This window comes from Sarcophilus harrisii, chromosome X (genome assembly GCF_902635505.1).
Source record: "Sarcophilus harrisii chromosome X, mSarHar1.11, whole genome shotgun sequence".
Classification (NCBI taxonomy): Eukaryota; Metazoa; Chordata; class Mammalia; order Dasyuromorphia; family Dasyuridae; genus Sarcophilus; species Sarcophilus harrisii.
In genome coordinates, this window is record NC_045432.1 from 9300131 (window position 1) to 9325285 (window position 25155).

A 25155-nucleotide genomic window follows, 5' to 3' on the forward strand; every position below is an offset into this window, starting at 1 on the left:
CTTCCATCTCTAGGTCTAGGATCCTGTGATGACCCTGGCAAATCACTCCGGCCCCTGCAGTCCCAGCTTCCTCTTCTGTACAGTGAGGGGGCTGAACTCCAGCACAGTCAAGGCCCCTTCTGTCCTAACCATGAGACACAACTCCTGCCCTCAGGAAACTTGGGGCCAGCCACAGAGCATCTGCTAGACATAAGGCTACGTGCAGTGGATTAAGGCACTGGTCTTGGAGTCAGGAAAACCTGGATTCAAATCCCTTCCCTGAGCCTCAGTTTCCCCTTCTGTCCAATGATGGTTTGGACTATCTGAGGTCCTTTCCAATTCTAGAGCTAAAGGGTCTTGGTGTGACCCTGGATACGGGACCCTTCCTTTCCTTGGCCTCAGTTTCCCCATCTGAAGATGGGTTATTCCCATCCCCATAAATTAGAGGATTTGGACTAGACTGGGGTTCAGGGTGGACTGAAAGAATCCCTATAGGTGTCCATGTGGAAAAGAAAATGGCCTTGGGCAGCAAAGGCTTTGGCTGCTGCCTCATCATGCGGGTCAGTGTGTGCTGAGCCGTTGGATGGCTGCGATGAGCACTTTCAGGGCCTGTTATAGATGCCTCATCCACACCCTTCTGTTCACCAGGCCTTGGGCTTCCCCCTCCGCCTTCTCCTTTCCCTGGATCTTTCCCAGAATGTTCTAAGTGACATGAAAAGAAGGGAAGTCGGTGGCCTGGGTTCATCACAGAAAGTCTTCAGCTAATGCAGCCCGATCAGTTACCGGAAGCTCCTGTTTCAGATACTCTGCTTATACCACCCTTGAGAGGCAGGGGATACTATTCTCAGTTACTGATGAAGAAACCGAGGCTCAGAGAGGAAAAGGGATTGCTCGATATTCACCTCACGAGCAAGTTTTAGAGTCGAGATTTGAACCCAGGTCTCTTGTCTGACACATTCGTTCCGCCATCATCATCTCCTGTATATGAAGTCGTCCTCTTGGGAATCGCCTCCAACTGGAACGGCCGGCGGTTTTCCAAGTGGTAGTCCACCCTCCTCGCCTCGAACAAGAGGATTGACTCTCATTGAGCAGAACAGTGAGGCTTAGGATAAGGAAGAGTTTCCTAACGGTGCTGGCTCAAAAAGCAGTGGCCTGCTGTGTGGAAGGTAGTGAGCTCCCTGTCCCTGGAGGTATTCGTGCAGTCTGAATTTTTCACTTGTTGGAGAAGTTAGAAAAAGAATCCCTCTTCCCGAAGGTTTGGACTGGGTGGCTTTTAATGATCTCTTTGAATCGAGCTTCTGTGATTCTCTCCAGGAAATGTGTTATGGGTTGTTTTTTGGGGGAAGGGGCAGTGACTGATGGAGTTTGAGATAGTGAGTTGCAGTTTAGATTCTGTCCAGCAGAGGACAGTGGTGTGACGTTTGCTGCAGCCTTCTAGACGCTTCCCCCTTCATCCTTATTGGCTGCAGAGTGCTCCCATCCCACTAGGCCAGTCTGATCCCTGCCCTACTACACTGGAGCTATCCTTTTGCCAAGGATGATGCCAGGGCCCTTGGGAGGGTGTGGTGGGGCAGGAGGCGCCCACTAACCCCCTAAATGCCGCCTTCAGCCTTCCTTACATGTGAGTCACTTACCCTTGGCTTCCCGGACGGTGGGCACGAACCTGCCAGGCCCACAGGGCAGGACTGCGGAAGGGAGACGAGGTAGAGAATGAATTGGGATGGAAGGCTACCGAATGAGTCCCAGCTAGAGGTGCCGAGAGCCTAAATGGTAACCCCGCTGGCAAAGGGAGAGAGGGGGCAGATTTGCCGGCCACCGTGAGAGACCAGAGAGAGTTGGCAGCTGGAGGATGCAAGTGTGCACGAGATAGTTGCTGCCAGACACTATTATGTGCAACATGTCTTTTCAAAGAAGCTTATAATCAATCCTCATCCTGCTTTGGAAACTGTAGAGTAGATTTCCCTTCTCGTCTACATTTAAAAATGCTTTACTGGACCTTTTTTCTTTTCTTTTTGCGGGGAGGGGGCAATATTATCACTAGTCCCTGCCCCTCACACCAGTGAAAAAAAGACAAACACAGTCCTTGCAGCAAATCTGCAGTCGGGCACACTCTGTTCCCTGTTGGCCACGTCCCAAAGGTACGGCGAATTCTGCAGCTGGAGCCCATCGCCTTCCTCTCGGGAGGTATGAGTAGCTTTGTCTTTGAGCTCATTCTCTGCTCTCCTTATCTCTTCCCACCGGCCCATAGAGCCAGGTCCTGGTTAACGGGAATACCCTGAGCGCAGGCACATATCGGAATTCACACTCCAAATGTACAGTGCAATTATATATAATTATATGTTATTAAGGACACCAGCTCAATAGTAAGATGCTATGTCAACTCAAATAATAAGACTGCTTCAAGGGAATTTGTCATTTACACTGATTGGGAAGGACTATTGGCCAAGGCAATATCCCAAGGGATAATGCCTCTCCACTTACAAATTCACATGAAACCCAAAAAACTCTACACTTACTTATACAAGTGTGTTCTTTCTATCGATAGGCTGTGAACTGCAGGAGAACCAGGAACCATCTCGATTCTGCCTTTGCATCTCCATCAATTCATAGTAGGTGCTTGTATAAATGCTTGTTTTTTGTTTTTTTTTTCCTAAATTGGTATGAATATTTTTGAAATGAAGGTCTTTTAACCATGGGTTATTTGGAATAATACTGGTCTAATGGGAAGGGGGAAGAGCAGATTCCTCGTCCAGCCACCCAGAGTGTGTTCCCCTTCCATAATCCAAGCCGTGGGTGGCATTACAAGTTGGGAGGTGGGAGAGTCTGCGTAGGACTGTCTGGGAGAGAGAAGATCACTGGTATGTTAGGCAATCCCAAGCTCACTTTATTTTTGAGTGGAGTCCAAATCCTGGCGTAATCAATCATCCCCTTAGTTCTCTCTGTTCCGTGTCTTCTGACATTCCCTGTTCTGAGAAAGCAGCTCTCGTTTCTCGGTCTGTGGACCTATACGTACGGCACCTTCCCTTCACTACACCTTACCCACCCTGCCTCCTCCAGTTCCTTAGGGTTGACTCTGGGAAAGCTGCCGATTCCCCATCCGAATCCCCAGCTCTAATACAGAGCCCCCGCCGTGGCTTTTCTTCCTAGGTTTGCAATTCATCTCTGGTGCTGATTCACAGTGGGACCTTAAGCAAATTCCTTTGTTATAATGGCAAATGAAAATAATGATGGTGCCTTCAGCTTTTCTAGGTCCATTCTCGGAAAGATCCTCAGACTCTGCTAGATAGAATGTTATCTGATCTTCGTAGACTCCCTAGGGATACAGGGAGAGATACTAACTTCTCCACTTACTGCTCAGAGAAGCAGATTCAAAGAAGCCGAATTTCTTGCCCAAGGACATGAGTCATGAGATCCTAGATCTAGAGCCGAAAGGGATCCTAGAGTCTCCTTGTTTCACAGAAGAGGAAACTGAGGCTCCAGGAGGGAAAGGATCCAGAATTCAAACTCCCACTCCCACTCTAAATCCCATCCTCTTTTCACCGAGCACATTCTCCCATTTGCTACTCTACATTTGGCAGCTGTAGAGTTCTAGCAGATAGATGTCTGGGTAATTGAAGTTTCCCATCACTCCCACATTATCTATGATCTCTTTTATGAACTCTGCATCTATTTCCCCTTTCTGACCAAGTGGTCTGTACTGCACTCTGATGACAGTATTGTTTCTATTTCATCTGGCGTTCACTCAATTCTTTCTATCGTGCTTCCTCCATTAGAACCTTGATTTTCACACCTGATTATTTCATCTTAAGAGACATTATTGCTCAAACCCTTTTACTTATTCGGGTCCTTTTGGGTTAAGTTGTGTGCATCTTCAGAGCTTTATTGCAGGAATGCCTTTCCTCTCACCAAGTCTCAGGGGTGCCCACGAGGGTGACTTGGTCCTCTTGCTTGTAATTCATATTTTGGACATTTGATTAATGGATCCTTTCTCTTTTGAATTTTTGCTTGTGTGCCTTTTTGGGTCTCTGCTGCTAATCTCCTTTTCTATACAGTAGCTTCTTTCTAGAGTTTCTAACTTGTATATAAACATAGGTAGGTTTTCCTCCTACTTTTTTTTCCTTTTTGTTTAAAAGCCTTTTATTAGATTTGCAAGATGCCAGGCAAATGTTTTGTTTTTTTAAGAATAAATCTTTATTGTATATATTGCTATGTTCTAGTTTTATGTTGCCTAATTTTCCCTATATCCTTCTCTCACTTTTTCCTAGAGATCCATCCCCTTTAACAGAGGGGGGGGGGGTGTTTTTTTTAAACAAATACAAAATTTGAAAAGGAAAAAAATAGCCACGTGCACAGCAGATCATAAGAGGATTCAACATAAAAATGCATTTGCATTTCAAGAAAACCTGTATAATATATATTACATATTGTTTTCAAAGCTGGTCACTTTTTCTCTGCTTCCTTGTTCTTTTCTTTTTGTTCTCTGCTGTGTAATTTTAACTTTACTTTTTTCCTCTTCTTCCCCCACCCCACGTTAATGAAAATTACAATTGAATGTGGAGATATATATACATGTACATAGATTTCTGTAAACATACATATACACACGTTCACTCCCATATCTGTAAGCTTGTATTGAACTTCTTTCCTCCTATTAATCTGTTTCTTTAAAAGTGGATATCATTGGGGCAGCTAGATGGAACAGTAGATAGAACCTCAGCCCTGAAGTCAGGAGGACCTGAGTTCAAATCTGGCCTCAGACACTTAACACTTCCTGGCTGTGTGACTCTGGGCAAGTCACTTAATCCCAATTACCTCAAGGGGAAAAAAAAAGTGGATAACATCTTCCTTCCTAAGTCAGATTCAGTCCATGTTTTTCTAAAGCAGCCATTTCTTCATTTCCTCCACCTCAGCAATATTCCAACCCAATCACATCCTATCTGAGAGATTGTCTATGAAAGTTTTTCCCCCCAAATTTCCATGTTCCTTCTATTCTTGGCTACATTGGTTTTATTTGTAGAAGAAAATTTTAATTTAAAATAATCAAAATTATTCTTTTTATACTTCAACAATGCTCTCACCTTATAGTTAAGATCTGATACTGCTAAATCTTCTTCCCTTACATCTTTTTCCCCTGATAGTACTTCAATTATTTCGACCTATTTTTATAAAACATGGTGTTGTGTTTGTGTCTGTTTGGGTATTTTATACTCTCTAGGTATTTTAAAAGTTCTAAAACAATATTGATATTGCAGACACATAGTATAGTTTTCTTTTTCCACTTTTGATTAAATCTATTTTAACTTTAACATCATAATTACCATCCTGGCTTTTTTTTTTAAAAAAAGATATTAAATCCTGTTGCTGCCTTTTATTTTATCTTTGCGTGTCTCTCATTTTTATGTTTCCTGAAAGCAACATATTTTTGAATTCAAAATTTTAATCGACTGTTTCTGTTTTATGGGTAATTTCATCCCATTCACATTCTAAGCTATAATTATTTATTGTGTATTTATCCTTCAAGCTATATATATATATATATATATATATATATATATATATATATACATGTGTAAGATTATACTTAACTTTGCTAAGTTACCTGTGGTTGTAACTCAGCTCTTTTGCTACGTTTTTTTTTTTTAAACTACAGCTGCTATATTGTCTGTAATTCTTATTGTAAATCCCAGTGGTAATTTTTTTTTTGAAGAGAAAGTCTAAAGTAAAAGAAATGAGATACCCACAGATATGATCATGAGCAGAATCTAGTAGAAAAAAAAGCAGGGGTAGTGATCATTGACCTCAAACAAAGTCCAAGTTTAAAAAGATTCAATCAAAAGAGAAATCCGCATTATATATCAGCCATATTAATATTGTTTTAGATTATTCAAAACAACTAGATAGTAGACGGTTGGAATATTGCTGTGGTGTAGGAAATGATGAGTTCGTAGACTTAGAAAAATATGCAAAGACTTGGACCCTAAGAAGGATGTTATCCACCTTCAGAAAAACAGAACAAAAAATGTTGTACAACCTTACATAGATGTATCTGTGTGTATGATTATAGGTATCCATATATATCCATATGTGTATATGTCTGCTTATATATGTATACATAAATGTATTCATACTTAACTATAGTCAACTTGGGGGAAGGAAGGGGAATAAAAGTAAAAAATGCACAGTAGAGAGCAAAAGAAAACCTTCAAGGAAGCAAAGATGGACAGTTTTGAATTCAATGTTTTATTATTATATAGTTTCTTGAAATGAAAATTTATTGTTACGTATGTTGAATCCTCTCTTATATTGTGCTGTGCACATGACAGTGTTTTCTTTTTTTTCTGTTTTCTTGTTTAAGTTTTAAATAAGTATATTTTTAGAAAAGAGAAAATCAGCAGAACTAATCGATACATAGGGGGAAATCTGAAAAGTTATGCAATGTTACATAGCCATGACGCTCCCATCTCCGCATAGGTATATATTCTCTATAGGTACATGTTTTCTCATATCTCTTCATTGGAGCCTAGCTTGTTCTGGGTCGTTTCACAATATTTATTTTTGATTGTTTTAAGGTGGTGGTTCTTTCCATCTGCATTGATGCAGTCTTTGAAAATCACTTTCTTGAGTCTGCTTTACTTTTTACCAATTCATGTAAGTTTGCCTTTTCTTCTCTTTCCTCCTCACAGTCATCATTTCTTACAGGCTACTAAGGTTCCATTCACGTGCCGTACACTTTGTTTAATGTTCCCCAAGAGACAGGCAGCCGCTTTGTCATTTCCAGTTGTGGCAAAAACATTCTTATGGGATATTGTTAGGTGTTCTCCGTCTCTGTGTGTGATGCTCTTATTTTAAGCAATGATCCAGAAATCCAGGTCATCCCTGGAGCAAAGGTTAGTCTGAACTGGGGTCCCGGCATTACTTAGCTGTCAAATGGAGATAATCAGACTGGCATGACTCCTTGCCAGGTTTGGGGGGAGGAAAGCCATTTTTAGACCTTGTAGTGCTAGAGAATTGTGAGCGATTTCCTGACTTAAAGCTGCCCAGGTTAGCAGGCAAGAGTCTTCTCCAAAGTAATGACTTTGGACAGACTTGGACAATGACTTGGACAGAACAAAATGATTGCGTAGCATTTGATTTTTATCATTTCAGCTGAGCCTTACCAAGCCCCACCAAGAAGAGATAGTTAAAGCTTTGTCCTCACGCGACAATGAGGAAACCAAGACTCCTTTAAGAGCTCCTGTGTTCTTTGCTGGTGCCCCTTTTGATAAGATTGCCCTTTCTCGGTGCCAGAGTTGCTCTGACTCTGTACATCGTGCCCAAGGAGTCACAGAGACTGAGGAGGCAAGGGTAGAAGACAGAGGCAGGGTGACAGAGTCTTTGATGTTCTGATTATTCATCCTTTCTTTCCAAAGAGTACCAGTGACATCACAGGTGATGACTTACACACGAATTGGACTTCAGTGAGGCAGAGTTGCACCAAGTTGTTAGCGTCACTCTCTCTTCCTGGGCCATTGATGTCCAGGGGCAGGACAAAAGTCAGAGTGGCTGCTAGTGTGTTGGCAGGCAGTGACTGACCTTGGTGTCTTCCATGCTTGGAGCTCTAAGTGCTCCACAGCAGCTGCTTCAGCAGCCTTCAGAACACATTTTCTCATCTGTCCATTCTGCCAGGGAAGGTCTCCGTGTGCTTGGGCTAGACAACCCCCATAATTCTATTCTAATACGGCCTCAGACGCTTCTTAGCTGTGTGACCCTGGGCAAGTCTGTTCCCCTTTGTAAAAGGAGAGAACCTGATTCGGCGAACTTTGAGGTTCCTTCTGGTTCCATGATCTGTGGATCTATGATTCTTTCTGAGCAGGACTACAGAACCTCCTTCTTGGACGGGATCTTAGAGATCATAGTGTTCATCCCCTCCCTTCCACATTTTAAAAAGGAGGAAAGAGGTACAAGGGAGGACAAGGGACTTCAGAGCCATCTAGTCCAACCCTCTGATTTTACAAATGAGGAAACTGAGAACCCCCTTCTCCCACAGAGATGAAATGACTTGGCCAAGATCATACGAGAGTAAGCATTAGAAGTGGAGTTTGTGCCTAGGCCTTCTGAGTCCCATGGAAGCTGTGTGGCAGAGCTTCCATTTGAGCCCAGCTTTTCTTGGTTTGGAGCCATGGCCAGACCCTCGAAAGCTAAGGTGGAATGGCTCTGAGGTCATAGAATGTGGGCTCAGATTCCATCTCTGAGAGAGGAGAGAGCCAGAGAGAGGTCTGCTTGATGTCTTCATGGATAATACAGGCCTGCCCACCTGTCAGTATCACACTGCTCCCCCCCCCCACCCTCCTTCCCAATTCAGGCCCCTTTGACTTTAGAAAAATTCAGGAAATCCTAAACAATCAGCCGGGTATCCGGCCCCAGGGTCCTCGGCTCTAAATTTTCTGGCACGTAATAGGATGCCCAATTTTAGAACCTCATTGTTTCACAGAGAATTTCAAAACTGAGAGAAAGGGAACAATGAGACAATAGCCAAGAGATATTAAAGCTGTAGCTTCATTTAGTTTCAGCCCCATCTGGTGAATGGATCTGGGGCCATTATTCATTTCTGGGGAAAAACAGCAGGAGGCGGGGCCCTGAGAGTGAGCCAGAAGCAGGAGTGGCTGCTGGTTTTGGAGGTAACCCCGGTGGTTTTGTAGAGTTCCTAGACTGTTGGGGGCATTGGAATGGACCTTGGAACATGGAATGGCCGGGCTGTTGGGATCTTGGAATCTGAAATGAGTGAGCTAGAAGGGACCCTAAAGCAGAAAGAGTGGCTGTTTCTCTTCCAGAGAAGCAGTATCAGAGTAGGGGGAGAGCTGACAGGAATTAGGAAGATGCAGCTTCAAGGCTTGCTTTAGACGTGTGCTAAGTGTCTAAGTCTTTTGAACTCGTCCCACTCTGAGCAGCTTTCTTAGATGAAGAATTACAGCGAAGGCACGGATAGCCTTTGTTCCTTGGTGGGAGATAAGCTGATTCCAGAATCAGAGCTCTTAGCAACTCTCATTCGTGTTGGTTGAGTTTTGCTTTCAGACTGCCCGCCCAGCTGGGTATTGGAAACTTGGTATAGCTGCTGTACCGCTGAATAGCTCCCTCCCCATCCCTTTTAGCCATAGTGTTGATATCTTGATGCGGCTGAGCATTGTATGCTCCTGAGACAGGAGCCGGTGGTTTCTTATAGAACAATAATATCCCTAACATTCATATACCATAACTTATTCAGCCATTCTCCAGCTGATGGGCATTCACTCAGTTTGCAGTTTCCTACAAAAAGGGCCGCCATAAACATTTTTGCACAGGTGGGTCCCTTTCCCTTCTTTAAAATTTCTTTGGGATATGAGCCCAGTAGAAACACTGTTGAGTCAAAGAATACTCACAGTTTGATAGCCCTATGGGCAGAGTTCCCAATTTTTCTCCAGAATGTTTGGATCCATTCACAGTTCCACCAACAACGTATCAGTGTCCCAGTTTCCCCACATCCCCTCCAACATTCCTCATTAACCTTTTTCTGTCATTTTAGCCGTTCTGAAAGGTGTCTTAAAATTTGCATTTCTCTAATCATTAGTGATTTGGAGCACTTTTCATATCATTAGAAATAGTTTTAATTTCTTCATCTGAAAATTTTCTGTTCATAGCCTTTGATCATTTTATCATTTGGAGAATGGCTTGAATTCTCATAAATTTGAGTCAATTCTCTCTGTATTTTAGAAATGAGACCTTTATCAGAACTTTTGAATGTAAAAATGTTTTTCCAGTTTATTGCTTCCCTTCTAATTTTATCTACATGACTTTTATTTGTATAAAAACTTTTTAACTTAATATAATCTAAATTACCTATTTTTTGTTCAGTAATGGTCTCCATTTCTTCTTTGGTCACAAATTCCTTCCTTCTTCATAGATCTTAGAGGTAAACTGTCCTATGTTCTTTTAATTTATTTATATTCTCGTTCTTTATGTCTAAATCATGAACCCATTTCGACCTTATCTTGGTATACAGTGTTAAGTGGGGGTCCATGCCTAGTTTCTGCCATTCTAGTTTCCAATTTTCCCAGCAGTTTTTGTCAAACAGTGAATTCTTATGGCAAAAGCTGGGGTCTGTCAAACACTAGATTGCTAGAGTTATTGGCTATTTTGTCCTAGGAACCTAATCTATTCCACTGATTGACTACTCTGTTTTTTAGCCAGAACCAGATGGTTTTGATGACTGCTGCTTTATAATACAGTTTTAGGTCTGGTACAGTTAGACCACTTTCATTTGATTTTTTTTTCGTTAGTTCCCTTGAAATTCTTGACCTTTTGTTCTTCCAGATGAATTTTGTTGTTATTTTTCCTAGCTCTGTAAAATAATTTCTTGGGAGTTTGCTTGGTATGGCACTAAATAAGTAGATAATTTAAGCAGTGTTGTCATTTTTATTATATTAGCTTGACTTACCCATATATGGGACCTTTCTATCTGTCTTTGAGCTCTTTGGGGTATATACTTAGCAGGATGTCTGGGACCAAGAATAGGAAATCATCTACTTATTCACTTTTCAAACATAACTGCAAATTGTTTTTAAGGTGTGATCAGAACGACTTTGATGTCAGTATATTAGTGAGCCTGTTTGGCCACAGCCTCCCCAACATTGGCATCTCAGCCAGTTTTCAGTGCTCTTGGGTTCTCTGAACACTGGGCTTTGTTTGTTTGCTTCTAGGTTGTGCTGTTCACTTCTTTTCTATTTTTGAATAACCTCAAATTATATTGTTCTTTTCTGTTTTCTATTATCTGGGAGACTCAGTTTCCTCATCTCTGAAGTAAGTGGGAGGGTAAATTCTTCCCTATGTCCCTTAATCTCTCAAATGTGGTGCAGGATAAATGAAGATGTTCTCTGAAAGTTCCTAGCAGCTCTGAAAGTCTTTGTTTTTTTGACTGACCTCTGGCTCTCCCTGGCCACACAAGGCCTCCTTCTGCTGTTGAAATATCTATCTTATCATATCTCTCATGACAGCCAGCACCCAAATCATACAGAGACTCAGTCCAAACTGCTCATTGTTTATTTGTTCAGCTCCCTGAGGTGATAGTGTACTTCAGAGGAACAATTATCCTGGTTCTCTAGGTTGAAACATCTGTTTCCTCTTTCCCTTCTTTTCAAGAACTCCAGTGTGGGCCTCATCATTTTCCTTCTGTCTGGGGCGACAGAAGCCAACTGCCTTAGCGTATCAGGTCAGTCTCTAGGGGCCGGTTCTCCCTTCTGCTGGAGATTTCTCTTTGTTCTCTGGCTGTGATTTCTCTTCCTTCGCCTCAGTTTTGCCTTTCGCTCCCTAGCGGGACCCACCTCAGAGCAAGGACAAGGCCTTTGTGTTCCTTAAGGCGAGGATGGAAAATTGGGCTTCCTGTGGATTACTGTTCCCATAAGGCCTTTGAGATTTTCCTGTGCCACGTAGTTGGTCCTAAAAGGAATGCCCCTGACCCAGAGACCATAGAATGGAGACCGGGAGGGCTCTTAAAACAAAGATGCTCCTTGCCAGTTCTGACATTCTGTGTTTCCCCACTTTCATTCTATCTCGGCTCTGATACATTCTGTTCTAAATCCCCTGAAGCTCTCTGGTCCCCTCCCAGCTCCAACACTGTATTCCAAGATCCTATCTCTGACCTGCTGTGCTTCCCATCTGAAGGTGAGTTTTCTCAGTGTCACTTCCTGAAGTGGGTTATGGAATTTCATTCCCTCCTGAAATGTGCAATCAGGAAGGGTTTCCCCGTAGGGGTCCTAGGGTGTGGGGGGTCCCCAAGGGTACCATCTTGAAACCTTTCTTTAAATGGAAGTCTTGTTCCCTGGGTGGGAGCTTTCCCCATAGAGGCTTCTGGAAATAGAGAGTCTTCCTCTCCTTCCCCACTCTCCCAATTTTTATTAAAGCTCAGAGAGACGCTGAGAACCTTTACTTTTTTTTTTCTGTGAGGCAGTTGGGATTAAGTGACTTGCTAGGGGTCACACAGCTGGTAAGTGTCATCTAATGCCCCATACTTGTTTTTTTGGGAACCCGGGACCTAGCCCTAGGCCCTGTACTTTGTAAGAGCTTGTCATTGATTCTCATTGAGGTATCAGTGACTGATAATATCTAGTCTGCCCCTCAGGAGGATTTATAGCTTGAGAGCTGATTTTTAGCTCACCCTCTTCCAAAATAAATGTCTTCATTAGTTAAGTTTTAATTATTGATGCTTTGCTAGATGACAATGCCAATAATAACAACACAGTCTCCCCTTACTGGGCCAGGCCACATTGAATCTTCATACTAACCCAGTGAGACTCCTGACTAAGGATTTTTATTCCCAGGGAAGCTAGGTGGCGCGGTGGAGAGAGCACCAGCCCTGGAGTCAGGAGGACCTGAGTTCAAATTTGACTTCAGACACTCTACAGTTCCTAGCTGTGTGGCCCTGGGCAAGTCACTTAATCCCGATTGCCTCAGCAAAACACAAACAAAAAGAAAGGATTGTTGCTTCCATTTTCCTGCTGGGAACACTGAAGCTCATAGAAGCTGTCACTTACCCATCTTGACAGTTAATAGATGGCCTATCTAGGGTCTCATTGGAGAGAACATTGGATTTATGAGAAAACTCCAGGCTCAAATCCATGTGTAACTTTGAGCCAATTGCTTAACTTCTTTGGGCCTCGCGAGATTCCCTTAACTGTAAAATGAGGCATTTTCAGTTCTCTTCCAACTCTAAGCCCTGTGATCCTAGGACTTGGACTGGCATTTTCTGAAGTATGAAGCTGATATGTCTGAGGGAGAGGGGTCAGCACCGGCCAGGGGGTCTTGGGGACTCGTGTTTACACAGGGTTTCTGACTCTAGCGGGGTGATTGTGAGTTTAGCCTCTTCATGACTCACACAGGATTATGGTGAGGAAGGCCTTTGAGATGCAGCTGGGTGATGCGTTGCAGTGGTCCTTGAAGCATGGACTGTGGATTCTTGAGGTCCTTAAAACTCTTTAAAAGGGGCCTCGATGGAGAAAGTCGTACACAGTAACGGCAACATTATGCGGCAGATCATCTGTGACAGACTTCATGCAGTGATCCATCACAATTCCAGTAGAAATGCCATCTGCATCCAGGCAGAAAACTCTGGAGACTGAATGTAAATTGAAGCATACTATTTTCACTATTTTTTTCATGGTCTTTTTTCCTTTTGGTCTGTTTCTTCTTTCATACAAGACTATTAAAAGGAAAATATGTTTAACATGATTTTACATGTCTAACCTATTTGGAGTTGCCTGCTGTCTTGGGGATGAGAGAAGGAAGGAAGGAGGAAGGAAGGAAGGAAGGGAAAGAGGGAGGGAGAGAGGGAGAGAAGGGAAGGGTGGAGGTAAGGAAGGGAGGGTAGAAGACAGGGAGAAAAGAAAACTGGAACTCAAAATCTTACAAAACTGAATGCTGAACACTATCATTACATGTAACTGGGAAAAAATATTAAGTCAAAAAAAGGGGGGGGTCCTCGAGGTTTTAATTTCAAATCTGGTAAATATTGATAGATAAGACCCACGTAAAACACAAGCTCTTTGGGGAATCTTCAGAGGAGTACTGAGGCCCCAGAGTTTCAGAACTACTGATATAGTTGAGTGCTGGGCCTGGAGTCAGGAAGACCTGAACATTAATCTGGCTTCAGACACCTACTAGTTGTGTGATCCTGGACAAGCCACTTAACTGCTTGCTACTTGCCTCAGTTTCCTTGCCTGAAAAATGAGGCTAATAAATATCATCTGCCTCCCAGAATTTGTTGTGAGGATCAAATCAGGTAGCATGTTTAAAGTGCTTGGCAAATGTTACAAGGCTAGAGAAAATATTAGCTAATATTACTTTTTAAAAACTTATAACATGATAGACAGCAAGACGATATGTTATTAATGCTATTTGTACTGCATTGTCAAAATACTAATGTCCTGGGAAGATTTGGGGAGCTCGGGTCATTGTGTATATTTCACCGAGATGAGCCCAATGCATCTGTACTTGCTGCCTTCTCTAATATCATTCCCTTTTTTTTTTTCCCTTCTAAAGGAAATACCTGGAAGTCCATGACTTTAGGACCCTTCCCTTACCCCTTCTCTGGTTATCATGGAGCCCCTTGATGGCTGCCCCAATGTCCAGTCTGAGCATGCACCCAATGGGTGTGCGGGCCTGATCTTGAGCCAGACTAATGCAGACATAGAAGTGGCTGGCGCAATGGAGCTCAGCGACCTGGAGCTCTCTGCTAAGGCAGACGGTCATTCAAAAGAAGAAACGAGCTGGCTTAAGAAGAAAGCTAAAGTCAACAAGATTTGGAATTTTGTTAGCCGGAAGAAAGGGCCTCTGGTCCAGGGGAAGAGGCCCCAGTCCATGATTGTCTTGGGAGGCCCTGTAAAAACATCGGAGAACAAACCCAAAATCACTTTCATGGACCGGATGAAATCCATTAAGAGACTCCGATCATCTTCCAGTTTGTGCAAGAGTGCCACTCAGAGGAGTTTCAAAGCCCGATCTGTTCATGACTGTCTCGGTGACCAAGAAGATGGCCTTTGGCAGAAGGACCTTTACAGAGTTAAGAGGCCGTCAGATAACCATCGTTATCGCCACTCCTATGCCGGGCACACAGAGGGCCTGGAAGCCTGTTTTGAAGATGTGGAGCTGAGCGTCCCAGACCCTGAAATGAAAGCCAGCGATGGGAAGGGCCTCCAGGATGTTGATATGCAGACAGACGAAGACAAGGAAATGATCCATCCTGGAGCGCTGGAGGACACAAAAAAGGAAGATGTGAATGTTGTATCCCACTCTCCGCGGGCCGCCCGGGACTGTCGGAAGCGGTGCCAGACCCTCCCCCAGGATAACCGTCGCAGGAGGACCTCAGACGTCTGGAACTACCTGAAAGGGATCTCATTGGTGAGCAAAGAAAACCCTAAAGCCGCTGACCCAGATGGCGATTTCCAGGACACGAAGGGTGCGACGGGGAATTCAGCTCTATATTTGGACTTTGAGTTGGGCCATGAAGAAAGCCCTAGCCAACTGAGAAAGGAAAGCAGTACTACTAACAAGGCCACACACTTTGGGGGTGTCTTCAGATTTTTTACCAACATGGCAGAAGTGGCCAGAAAGTGGCGAGGGTATTCCCGAACAGCTTTTCAGGAAGAAGCCAAATCTTCATCTCAGCTGCAGGAGGTCCCAGTTTCCTTCTTGAAGAGGCTGTCACTTCAGTCTCCTGACTCGGGGATTTGGGATCATTCCGGGCTGCAAGAGTCCACCTGGAGAGGGGATGGACAGCAGGGTCCAGATGCAGAATCTGTCCATGTTGCTTCTTCTTTGGGACTGAACGGTGAGACCCAAGATTTGAGCCAGACTTCTTGTTCGCAGCCTGATGTCCCTATCTTCTCTCTCTCAACCCTTCAAAACGATGATCACATTTCAGCAGGCCCTTCTGCCCATCTACACAGCCATGAATTCGCAGAGGTTCAGTCTTCTTCTCAAGACTTGCATGAAAAGCCAAAAATCGCAGACCAACAAACTCTTAAAGAGTCCTCTGGACCAAACCAAGCTATTGGGTCATGGCAGACTGTGGGCGAGTTGGCCTGTGAAGAGGGACATACTCATGTCAAAGAGGAAGAGGAGGGGGAAGAGGATGGCCTTAGCCAGACCGAAGAACAAGACTCTTTTGAGCTCCTGGATGAAGCAGGCCATTTGAAGTACAGTCCCAAATGCCGCCCGTTCCAGATGAGCCTGTGTACCATTGTGTCCCTTACTGAAATCAACAACAGGAAGGTAAGATGGCTGACTTAGAGTGCCACCTCTGAGGCTGTGTCCAGTCCTTTCACTGCATGCTCTCTATTTTAAGGGCCTCTGCTGGACACCGTCCAGGCCTCACTTTATTTTATTTTCTACCATCTCCCAACTTTGGCTTCCTACGTGCTGCATTCTAAAACCTCATCTAGCACTAACGTTCAATCCTTCTGTGACTTTGACTGTGCAAAGCTTTTGAAACCTCCGCATCACCTTTAGTGCTAAAACCTCCTAGATCCTCCTCCCATTCTGCTTGACCTCTCCAAAGCCTGTCCATTCACTTCAGGCCACAAGGCCTCAAGACGACTTCTGGAGGTCGTCTATTTTTGTCCTTGCCTCTTGGCAGAGAAGCTCCCAAGCCAACCTAAAATGATGAGTTTTTCCTCCTCTTAGAAATTGTCAGATGATTTGAAATTGGCTCTGTGGCTGCTCTCTGGCCGACATCATGTCAGGCTATACCGTGAGGAGGAAAAATCAAATCTCTTCAGTTGGGGAGTTGCCAGGTCTATTGAGCTGGCGACCAGGAAGCTAGCAGTAAGGAGTGGGGAGAAACCAATTAGACTCAGAAGGTAGAACTGAGCAAGCAGAAGGGCTAGGCTGGGGAGCCTGGTTATTTGGTAACTTTTCCCTTGTGAATGTGGTGTCTGTGTGTCCATCTGTGGCAACCTGGCATCTTTTTCCCTGCTTTGCTCTGGAGTCTCAGGTCCAGTGTTCACCAAAGGCCTGGGTGGTGGTGACTGTCCCAGACTAATGACATTCTGACCCTTTGAGCGTTCCTGATTTGTAGGCTACCAGACCCTAATCATCAGGGCTCTTGGTACCATGACGAGAAAGCCACATCTCCCTCGGCATGCTCACTAATGGAACAATTAAAGAATGGTAGAAGGAAATAGGCAAAGATGTGCCCGGTGAATGGCAAGAGTATTAAAAAAGGAAGAAGGAGATTGTAGAAAAAAATCAAGGTATCCTGGAGGAGGTAAGACCAGAGGCATGGACGTTTAAACATGGATTAGGGGAAATATCAGGGCATTCTGCTACCCTGATGTTTTGGGGGAGGTCTGACCGTGGCTATCTAATGTGAGGATATGAGAGAGCAAGGAATGCCAGATTTTTCCTTCCCAAGGCAATGGTCTTCCTTTATGAATAGGACAAAGAGTCACCTATGAAGCTTGGAGTGAGAGAGGTGGTGGCTGTTGGTGCAAGGAATTATTGTAGAGTAAGCATTAACAGACTTGCAGAATCGGGAACTGGAAAGGACCTTAGAAATCATGAATTTGAGGAGTAGGAAAGCTCTTGATGACATATCTGCCGATTGGGCACCAAGCTGCGAAGACCTCCAGTGAAGAGAGCCCTCTCTCCCTCCCCAGCCTGTTCTTCTTTAGAAGAGTTCTAATTCCTACCATGGAACCAGAACACACTCCCTTGAATTTTCTATCTCCTGGTTCTAACTCTGGAATCCATTGGAACATAGGTCATCCTTTGTAGCCCTTCAGGTACTTGAAGAGAGCTCTCATTTCTTCCCCTCTGAGTTTTTTCTTTTCAAGTCTAAGCATTCGCAGTTCCTTCCATTGAACTTTGCATGGCAGAGTTTCCATTCCCAGAAACATCCTGGCCATCATTCCTCTGTACATGCTCCCATTTGTCCATGGCCCTCCTGAGATGTTGTGCTTCCCAAATGAAACTCAGTCCTCCAGATGAACTCACTCAGATTTTCCCCGAGTCCAGGGCCCCGGCTCAATCTAGCGCACCATAACATCACCACCTTTTGCAATTTGGAAGTCCTAAAGAGTCACCTGGGGGCACCGAGGGCAGTGATTTACTCAAGGTTACACAGTGTGTGGTAGAGGCAAGACCTGAACACGGGCCTTCCAACTCCAGAGGCTTCAGACAGGGGGAAATGAAAGAAAGCTTCTTGGCAGTTATGCAGGAATTCAGCAGGCAAAGAGGAGGGACAGCATTTCAGGCAGAGGGGACAGTATAAGCATAGTCAGGGTCATCAGAGGGCCTATATTCAAGGCTTCAGAAAAAGGGTGTCTGACTATAGTGTAGTATGGAGAGAAAACTATAGGAGATAATGGTGGACAGGTAACTTTTGTTTCATTTAATTACTCCCCCCCCACACACACACACACACTTTCTCTTTCTCTCTCTCTCTCTCTCTCTCTCTCTCTCTCTCTCTCTCTCTCTCTCTCTCTCTCCACATACTACATCCCCACCCCCAAACTACACACACACTCACTCTCAGCTAGCTCCAAGTATAGTCATCAACATTTCACCACCCCTTTAGAATTCAGTATAGGAACTTTTGGAAGAAGTCTAGTTCTGCCATCTACTGGCTTCCTGGGGAACTTCATGTATTGTCAGTGATGGCTGAAGAGATTTAGCTCTTTGAGGACCACATGGATTTGCCTTTTGTGTTCTGGGCAGGATGCCAGGCCCTCCCTGGCAGGAACAAAGGTCAAGTAGAGAAAGGACCGAATTCCAAAGAAGCATGGCATGAATTGGGAGCCATGCGGCAACCAGGAAAAACAGAAATGAAATCAACCAAAGAACAACGAAGCCCTTGTAATTGATGTGCCTGACCAGCTGTGGCTATGTCTAAAAATGAACTTCTCATTCTGCCCCTTGAGTTTACCACCTTTGTGTCGTCCTGAGCCTTCAAAAGTCACTAAAATTGACTTGGTCTCCCCATCTGCCTATTTCAGGTGGTCAGTAAGTTCTCTGCATGTCCCACATTGGTCTCTCGGCACCCGTTTCTCCTCCCCGGAATTGTTTCTCCATGTGCCTTCAGAATTGAATTCCCCAGAATTCCCCATTCCTTCTGAGCTGCTGTCCCCTTTAGGTCTTATTCCATAAGATTCCATCTCTCCTTTCACTGGATACTTAGAAATCTGCTCTTCCCAAATCTAAGGTATATAGTCAGCCCTATGAAGGCTTCTCTTTCCTCTGTCACAGACTCAAAACTCGCCTGAGCATTTCCCCCCAAGATCCTTGCCATTTCTACTTCATCAAACAGTTCTTCCTCATTAGTATCAATCAGATCCCAAATAGAGGTGGACAGTGAAATGTTTGTTAAGAAGGAAGGTGAGATTCTACATCTCTTCTCTGGAACCTGCACTGGAGATGGCTTCATTTTCATTTTCTTTACACGGTTGGCGTGTGGATATCCTTCTCCTGGTTTTTCTTATTTGCTCAAGGGAACTGATAGAAATCTTCCCATATTTCTCAGACTTCTTCCCATTTGTCATTTTTTTCCGAGTTATACCATTTCATTCTGTCTGTTCATCCATTTACCAGTTAATAGTCAGATACTTTGCTCCGGCTCCTTTGCTACCAGTGCTGCCCTGAAGGTTTTTGGAGTGGATGGGATCTTGTTTTTTCTGTCTCATACCCCTTGGGTATTCCTATGCTACTAATGGGATCCCTGGGTTAACGGACATAAAAACTATAGTCACTTTTCTTCCCCTGATTCCCAATGGCTTTCCTAAGGCTTGTTAGCATTCACAACTCCCCAATAATGTATCAGTGAACCTTTCTTTCCACAGCCTCCCCAGCATCGATCCTTCCTATCTCTTGTCCCCTTTGCCAGGCTAATGGGAATGACATGAAACCTCCGAATTGTACAGTAGAGATGATGAGATTTGAACTCAAGCCCTCAAAAATCCAAAGCCATTTTTTGTCCATTGCATTCCACAGCTGCGCAAGGGTCAAAGAGAACTGGTGCTATTTTGCTTGGAGAACATAAGGTGCAAGGATGGAGCAATCTGAGCGCTGTCTGACTGCTTTGCCTCCTCCTTAGGGGTTTCCCCACTTCTGGGGGCTTCATCAGATTAGTAAGACTTAGCACAGCCACCCATCAGCCTGGATGAGAGCTGCTCAGAAAGTCAGAGAGCTGCAATCCCAGCCACTCTGGGAGTAGAATTACAGGCGGGCCCCATCACACCTGGCTAACAAAGTCTTTAAAAGAAGAACTTTGAACTCTTAAGGAATATATGCAAACCTCTTCAAAATTGGACCAAAAATGGCTTTGGATTTTTGAGGACTTGAGTTCAAACCTCATCTCTACTGCTTATTACCTGAGTCTTCTTAGGCAACTCCCCCTCCCTGGTCCTCAGTTTCCTTCTCTGTCAAATGGGAGAGTTGGACCAAATGGCCTCTGGGGCCCCTTCCAGCTCTAGGTCTTGAGGCCTGACCCTTCTACCATCCTGTTCACCCTCCTTTAACTGTTCACTAGCTTTTCAGTGGCATCTTAAACTGTGGAACCTAGAAATGAATATAGGACTCCATCTAGATTTAGGCTGTGTTCAAAGGACACAGAATGTTAGAGCTTTCCACAGATTTTCAGGATTAAGGAAGTTGAGAGAAAAGGTTAGTGTGGTCTGGAATGACGCTGACTAGCTGTGGAACTGTGGCCAAATCAGTTACTTATTCCAGGTCTCAGTTTCCTCATCTATAAAATAGGAATAATAATTGTACAATAAACTCCCAAGTCTGTCGTGAGGATCACATGAAATGAGGCATACAAAATATGTTCCAAACCTATACAGGGTATCCCAAAAGTCAGCTATTTTTAGCTAGTAACACTGTGGGACTGCATTAAAGCTTTTGGAACATCCTGTAGAAATTAGAGATGCTATTTTTGCTCCTTTTCTAGATGAGGAAACTGAGGCCCTGCTATAGGGGCCTATTCTGTGACAGGCACAGAATTCCACAGATACTGAGATTTGAAGCCAGGAAGCCCAGGTCCCTGTCAATTGCTCTGCCATCCAGCTTGGTTGGCCTCTGGTTGTCACGAGGGCAGTTGTGAGGCCTCTGCACGGTAAGAGTTCACCCTTGCTCTTGACTACACAATGGACCTTGGGGATGGGACAAGTTACCCACTTCCCTTCACTGAATAAGCTTATAATCTTATTAGGCTCCCAGGGACTAATGCGGAGAAGAGTGAGACGGGACTTTCCGTTGGGTGACAAGGAGTTTATTAAGGAAGTTTATCACATCAAGTGGCCATTATGGGCACTGTGGCCAAGGCCAGTCTCCGGCAAATGCAGTCAGAGAATGTCACCCTGGAAAGGCCCTTAGGATACAAGATGTCAGATATCTGAATTACAGAATTTTCTGTAATTTTCTTTCTACTGGAGGAAGGGACTCGGTGGTTGCCTAGTTCAGCCTAGATGGTATATCCCCAAGTGCCTGCCCAGTCCCTACCTGAAGCCCCCTGGGGAGGGAGAGGAGTCGCCACCTGAGGGTGTTCCTGCAACTTCATCCAGAAATACTTGGCCAGTATCTTCCTCTCTGGACCGCTCACTAAATGCTCCCACCGCCATAAGTCAAGAGCTAGAAGGGACCTCTGCCCCCCCTCCCCCATTTTGACAGAGGTGGCCCAGGGAGGTAGTTATTTGCCCTCACAGAGAGTGTCTGGTAAAGAATTCAAACATTGGTCCTCTTGCTTTTGAACCAAAACTCTGTGGTGATTCAAAGTGTTCAAAAGACAGCATCTGGGCAAGTTAACCATTTTATTGATAGCGCCAGCATTTTAATGAAAGGATGGTCATTGGCCAGCCCTCTCTTAGGTGAAAGATTAATAGTTAATGAGAGAATGAATTTTACAGTGAGGGGCTGGACCTGAACTTTACATTATCTACTTCTTAAGTTAGCCCCCTCCTAGAACAATCTGTTATCAAAGAGTTTAAGCCCCATCCCAGGCTTAAGCAGAACACAATGGCTCCCCCACTTGGGTGGGGTCTGTCAGCAATGGCCCTCAAGGGACTTTAGAAAAAAGAGGGGAAACTCCAGATTGGCCCAAATCGTTGGTCATTAATAATCATTTCTCTCAGCTCGACTGCCTGGGCCAGCGGGTTCTTAATAAAAACAGAGCACCAAACTTGACCATAAAAAGGAGATGAAAAAAAGGTGAGAACCCAAGGCTTTTGTGAAGTGAAAGAGGTGCTGGATACCAGAGAGCTTTGAGAATCTGAGCGATACCATTTGGCCTGTGACTACTTTGATGTAGGCACTACCAGTGAGGAAATGCCCTTCTCCAGTGCAGGCCGTCCCTTCTCTGCAACTTATCTGAGTACTGACAGGTAGGTGACTATAACTGGTCACACAGCTAGCATGTGGCAGTGGAACTGAGCTGAGGCCTTCTTGACCTGGCCTGGGGGGGAGGCCGGCTCTAGCCATTGTACCATCTTACCTCTCATATTTGTAAAAAATACAGTCATGTCATTCACATTGCAACTTTCCCTATTGCACAATCCCCACCAGCATAACAAATCAAATGGGAATTTTAGGGGGGGGGGGGGGGGGAGGGGTTGCAGAAGCCTCAAACATGTGAATGTTGGCAAACAACACAGAAAAGGTTTAGAAACTCATACTTTCCAAAGGAAAAAGAAAGATTAAAAAACAACAACCACCCCAATTGCCTCACAAAAGAAAATAGATTTAAAAGAAACCCCTAATTGCATAAAATGTGTGTATAGTATTGTATAATTTTAACGTGTTATCTTTGAATACTGTCATAATTCAGATTTGTTGCCTCTAGTACAAAGGGAAGGCCAAAACATTTTATGTGGCTTTTCTAGACTGTGCTGCACTCCTAACCCTGCAATGTGGAGGGGGGGATAACTGCGAGGGATTAAGACTAAGAGCTGAGAGGGACCCATCCTCTGGATCACAGCCAGAAAACTCAGGGGCCAAAGGAGGCAGCTTGGCAAAAATGACCGAGTCTTGTGGCTTGACCCCAGGCTCCACTCGCTTAGGCTGTGTCCCCACCATCCTTCTTTCACTTTCAATGCTCCCTCACCTCTGAGCTTTTTCCCCTTCCTCTGTGCCCTACCTATTCCCACTTCCGTTTTCCATCTGGCTCCCCTTCCCCACCCCATTCGGGAGCAGATTGGTAACTGGCGTGTCCTTGCTTTGCAGCCATCTTGCCACCCTCCTCACCCCTCACCGTCACCACCATCCTTCAAGGTTTTGGATCGATGCCATTCTTTACCCCTTTCTCAGAGTATACCCATGGGGTTGGACCAGATTGGCTGGAGGAGACGCTTGCTTCTCAACCCAGGTAGGTCCCCTCGGGTCTTGGTGCTTTGGACACGTTTGGGCGGGCCAAGGCCCTCCTGTATCCCGTTCGTCCCCTGACAAGAGCTAGTAGTCATAGATGACATTTAATAGTACCTACGTGTCAAGGTAGTGTCAGGGACTGTGCTAAGTGTTTTCCCAATATTACCTTATTTGATCTTCACAACAACCCTGTGAGTAGGTACTCTTATTATTTTCATTTTACACTTGAGGAAACTGAAGTAAACATGTAAAGTGATTTACTGCAGATCACCTAGCCAGTAAGTATGAGGCCAGATTTGAACTCACATCTGATAGGGCATCGGACCTGGAATCAACTCTGTTGTCACTTGACCTTATTTGCCTCGATTTCCTTATCTGTAAAATGAGCTAGAGAAGGAAATGGCAAATCACTGTGGTATCTCTGCCAAGAAGACCCCAAATGGGTCACAGAGAGTGGGCCCTTCCCCAGAGCTTTTTCTGCCCTCCAAAGGCAAGAGCAAGTGTTTGAGAGTCCTCCAGCTTGGATTCTCATCCAGGCTCTGCTGTTAATAGGCCTCGACACTTTAGAGATGCTTGTGGGCCTCAGTTTTCCTCTCTATAACAGAAAGGACCTGGACCAGTTTGGTTTTTTATCATTCTTCCAGCTCCAAGTTTCTTTTGTTCTAAGGCTTTTTCCACTGCGGACATCCGGGGAGCCTAAGCTCCTAGCTCTCAAGCTGGAAGGGACCTTTGAGGTCATCTAGACCAACTCTCATTTTACTGAGAAGAAAACTGAGACCTGTGGTAGGGGAAGGGGAGGGGGAAAGAGTCGACAGAGCTGGGAAGTAACAGGTGGGAGCTGTTCCCAGGGCCTTGGACCGTGAGGACCTTTGAGTCCCAAGGATAGGCCTCTCTTAGGAGTACTTTTTCAGATGCAAACCCCTCTGGGAGAGCGAATGCACTGATTCCCTGTCTCTGAGTAGGAGGCAAAATGCAAAAACGGCCTTCTCTGAGGAGGGCCGAGGTAGGTATGGGCTTGGCCTTGGGTCCCTGGCTTTGAGGAAAGAGCCTGTATGTGTGGGAAAGGATTAGGCACCCAAAGGTGAGTGGAGATCAAGCAGGACTTAGAATGGCTAGAGAGAGGGGCAGGCCTAAGCCAGGCTAGAGACAAGAGGACTCAGCTTCAAGACCCACATGTGATACATCTTTGCTGTATGTTGTTGCACAAGTTTCTGACCCTTTCAGTGGCTTAGGTCCAGTTTGAAGACTCAGACTTGGAGAGCGGATGCTTATGGGCTTTGGCGGAGGCAGTTTCTTCTGTGGGAGCTCCTCCTCCCGATGAGACCACACATGGAATAATAAAATCCACTTCTCTATTTTGCCATAAGGGTTTTCCTCAGTCCAACTTTGTGAGCTAGGCAGTGATGCTAGAACATTATCCACTTGCATTTTAGAGGCAGAGTTGAGAGAGGTTCCATTAGATTGTAAGCTCCCTGAAGGCAGAGAGTCTTTTGTCTCTCCCCAGCTCTTAGCACTCTTCCTGGCAGACAGTCTAAGGTCCATTCGAACACTGACTTGAGGTCTGTGATCCATTTCTTCCCCCAAAGTTGACAGGTGTTCCTCGCAGGTCTCCCATGGGCCCCAAAGTAGGCCAGAAAGTGCTCCTAGCATTGGTTCAGCTACTAATATCCTGCTGCCCACCAGAAGCCGGGAGTGGGCCCCAGTAGAAGGCCCAGTAAGGATAAACTTAATCCCCGGCTAAAAATGGGGTGGGGTGAGGGATGTTATTTATAGGTCTGGGGTGAGATACATGCCCCTGGGAGCTGGCAGGCCCCACCACCATCACCATTACCATCACCATCAGCTTAACAGCTTGCTCTCACCTTAAGGATATATGTGGCTCCCACGTAGCAGCTTCCCTTCTCAAGGTCCCAGCCAGACACCCTTGGCTAAAAATAATCCTGGGAGGATGCTGACATCAGAACCCTCTTTGGGAAGCCAGCTTCTATCAGCTCCTCCTTTCCGGGGCCAGCTCCAACTGGGTAGGTAGATAAGTGCCCACAACTGGCCAGTGTGGATGATTCAAGCCTGTGCTATTATAGAGATGATTTACTTATCATTACCCATAATTATATAATCGACAATTCTCGTGTTCTTTTAATCTCGTGTACGATAAAATGGTGTCGATCGGTGTTTCTGTAGCCCTGTGAGATCCACACTATTTTCTCCCTACACCAACCCACGAGATAAGTAACGCGAGCCTCCTTTTCTCCATTTGGAAGATGCATCACAGTCACGGACCCAAGAGCTGGAAAGGGCCGCAGGGGCCATCCAGTTCAA

At 44.8% G+C, this 25155-nt stretch overlaps 1 protein-coding gene across 3 annotated transcripts in view; it reads left to right on the forward strand.

Moving 5' to 3' along the window:
• Positions 1–25155, forward strand: part of ARHGEF9 (Cdc42 guanine nucleotide exchange factor 9) — a 240944-nt gene that overhangs the window by 12652 nt on the left and 203137 nt on the right. The window contains exons 2-4 of one of the 3 annotated variants that reach the window (XM_031944668.1): positions 2525–2588; positions 14026–15756; positions 22696–22837. In XM_031944668.1, the coding sequence (XP_031800528.1) occupies positions 14083–15756; positions 22696–22837 (1816 nt within the window). In that variant the 5' untranslated portion in view covers positions 2525–2588; positions 14026–14082. The remainder of the gene's footprint in view (positions 1–2524; positions 2589–14025; positions 15757–22695; positions 22838–25155) is intronic. The other 2 variants (XM_031944669.1, XM_031944670.1) reach the window with 2 other exon arrangements.